General features: G+C 34.8%; 1 protein-coding gene across 1 annotated transcript in view; it reads left to right on the forward strand.

Annotated features, from left to right (window-relative positions):
* The window catches only part of LOC106474762 (neuroglian-like), a gene marked incomplete at its 5' end in the record, with an annotated part of 31,605 nt that overhangs the window by 14,089 nt on the left and 15,342 nt on the right, over nt 1-2,174 (forward strand). Inside the window, one exon of the mRNA XM_022403067.1 lies at nt 986-1,173. Within this exon, the coding sequence (XP_022258775.1) occupies nt 986-1,173 (188 nt within the window). The remainder of the gene's footprint in view (nt 1-985; nt 1,174-2,174) is intronic.

Here is a 2,174-nt window from a genome sequence, read left to right on the forward strand (position 1 = left end):
TGAGAGATGTGTGTTTGGTACTCGTGTTAACTAAGATGCTATAAGAGTGAGGGACGTGTGTTTGGTACTCGTGTTAACTAAGATGCTATAAGAGTGAGAGACGTGTGTTTTATACTCGTGTTAAGTAAGATGCTTTAAGAGTGAGAGATGTCTGTTTAGTACTTGTGTTAACATTCTTCAACAGTATGAAATATAGGTTTGATACATGTATTACCAGTGTTGGTTGAGATACATTATGTTATTCATCTTAACATGCTTTACCAAAATGAGATATGTGTTCAAAAAAATCATTGCAGAACCCAAATTCTTCCATCAGTGCAACACAAGAGAATTGATAGAAATATTGATGAATAGAGAACTGCATGCTTAATAATGAAATGGGTTTTGAACTAAACCCTATTAAAATGTCAGGTTTATGTCTAAACATGTGGTCACAACTCTTTGTATATAGTGACATGAGAATAGTTTTGTTTTGTATGATATTAACTCTTATGGACAGGTTTATATCTGAACATGGAAGACACTGTGGTCATAACTTTCTGTATATAATAACCTGAGAATAGTTTTACTCCTTATATTGAGAATGACAAGCTGTCTAAACTAGTTGAGACGTTATACTAATTCTTTTGTGTATTATTAGGGTAGCATTTTAATATTTAATATTACTTTTATGAATTTACACCAAGTATTTCCCCTTCTAAAGATATAATTCTGCTAATATTTCAGTTATAATAATAAGTTTCATAATATCAAATATTATTAACTACAGGAATTGAAACTGTAAAAATGTTGGATAAATTACACTCTTAATATTTTTGTTTTGTGCTGTATCTTTAATTACTCTGAACTGTACTATTATATTGATATATTTTTATAACTTGTATTGAAACAATGTTTGACTTTAGTGCCTGTAAGTATTAATGTTAAGTTTAATAATTTGGAGCAAATTGCTGTTATAATGATGCCTTTCTAATTTTGTATCAAGATGTCCCAAATGCACCAAAGATAAAAGATGTGGAATGTGATGGACTAATTGCTCTTGTTGAATGGCAGCCAATGGGAGATCGTCGAGCACCCATTCTGAGCTATACAATTCAGTACAATACTAGTTTTACTCCGGACACCTGGGAAGACGCTTTTATCAATATTCCTGCACCCGACACTCGCTTCAAGGTATATTTAAAAACGTATTTACTTTAGTTTAATATCAGTTATATACTACACATATGGGAAAATGTTCTTATCAACATTACTGCACCTGCTAAGTTGTAAGTAGTATCAATGGTTGTTTTACGCTAAGCTGTAAGTACTATCAATGGTTGTTTCACACCAACTTGAAAGTAGTGTCAATGGTTGTTTCACACCAACTTGAAAGTAGTGTCAATGGTTGTTTCACACCAACTTGAAAGTAGTGTCAATGGTTGTTTCACACCAACTTGAAAGTAGTGTCAACGGTTGTTTCACACCAAGTTGAAAGTGGTGTCAACGGTTGTTTCACACCAAGTTGAAAGTGGTGTCAACGGTTGTTTCACACCAAGTTGAAAGTGGTGTCAACGGTTGTTTTACACTAAGCTGTAAGTAGTATCAACGGTTGTTTTACGCTAAGCTGTAAGTATTATCAATGGTTGTTTCACACTAACTTGAAAGTAGTGTCAGTGGTTGTTTCACACCAACTTGAAAGTAGTGTCAGTGGTTGTTTCACACCAACTTGAAAGTAGTGTCAGTGGTTGTTTCACACCAACTTGAAAGTAGTGTCAAAGGTTGTTTCACACCAAGTTGAAAGTAGTGTCAAAGGTTGTTTCACACCAACTTGAAAGTAGTGTCAGTGGTTGTTTCACACCAAGTTGAAAGTAGTGTCAATGGTTGTTTCACACCAAGTTGAAAGTAGTGTCAAAGGTTGTTTCACACCAAGTTGAAAGTAGTGTCAAAGGTTGTTTCACACCAAGCTGTAAGTAGTGTCAAGGTTGTTTCACACCAAGCTGTATGTAGTGTGAACGGTTGTTTCACACCAAGTTGAAAGTAGCGTCAACGGTTGTTTCACACTAAGCTGTAAGTAGCGTCAACGGTTGTTTTACACTAAGCTGTAAGTAGCGTCAACGGTTGTTTTACACTAAGCTGCAAGTAGTATCAACGGTTGTTTTACGCTAAGCTGCAAGTAGTATCAACGGTTGTTT

This window comes from Limulus polyphemus, unplaced genomic scaffold (assembly GCF_000517525.1).
Source record: "Limulus polyphemus unplaced genomic scaffold, Limulus_polyphemus-2.1.2 Scaffold7657, whole genome shotgun sequence".
Taxonomy (NCBI): Eukaryota; Metazoa; Arthropoda; class Merostomata; order Xiphosura; family Limulidae; genus Limulus; species Limulus polyphemus.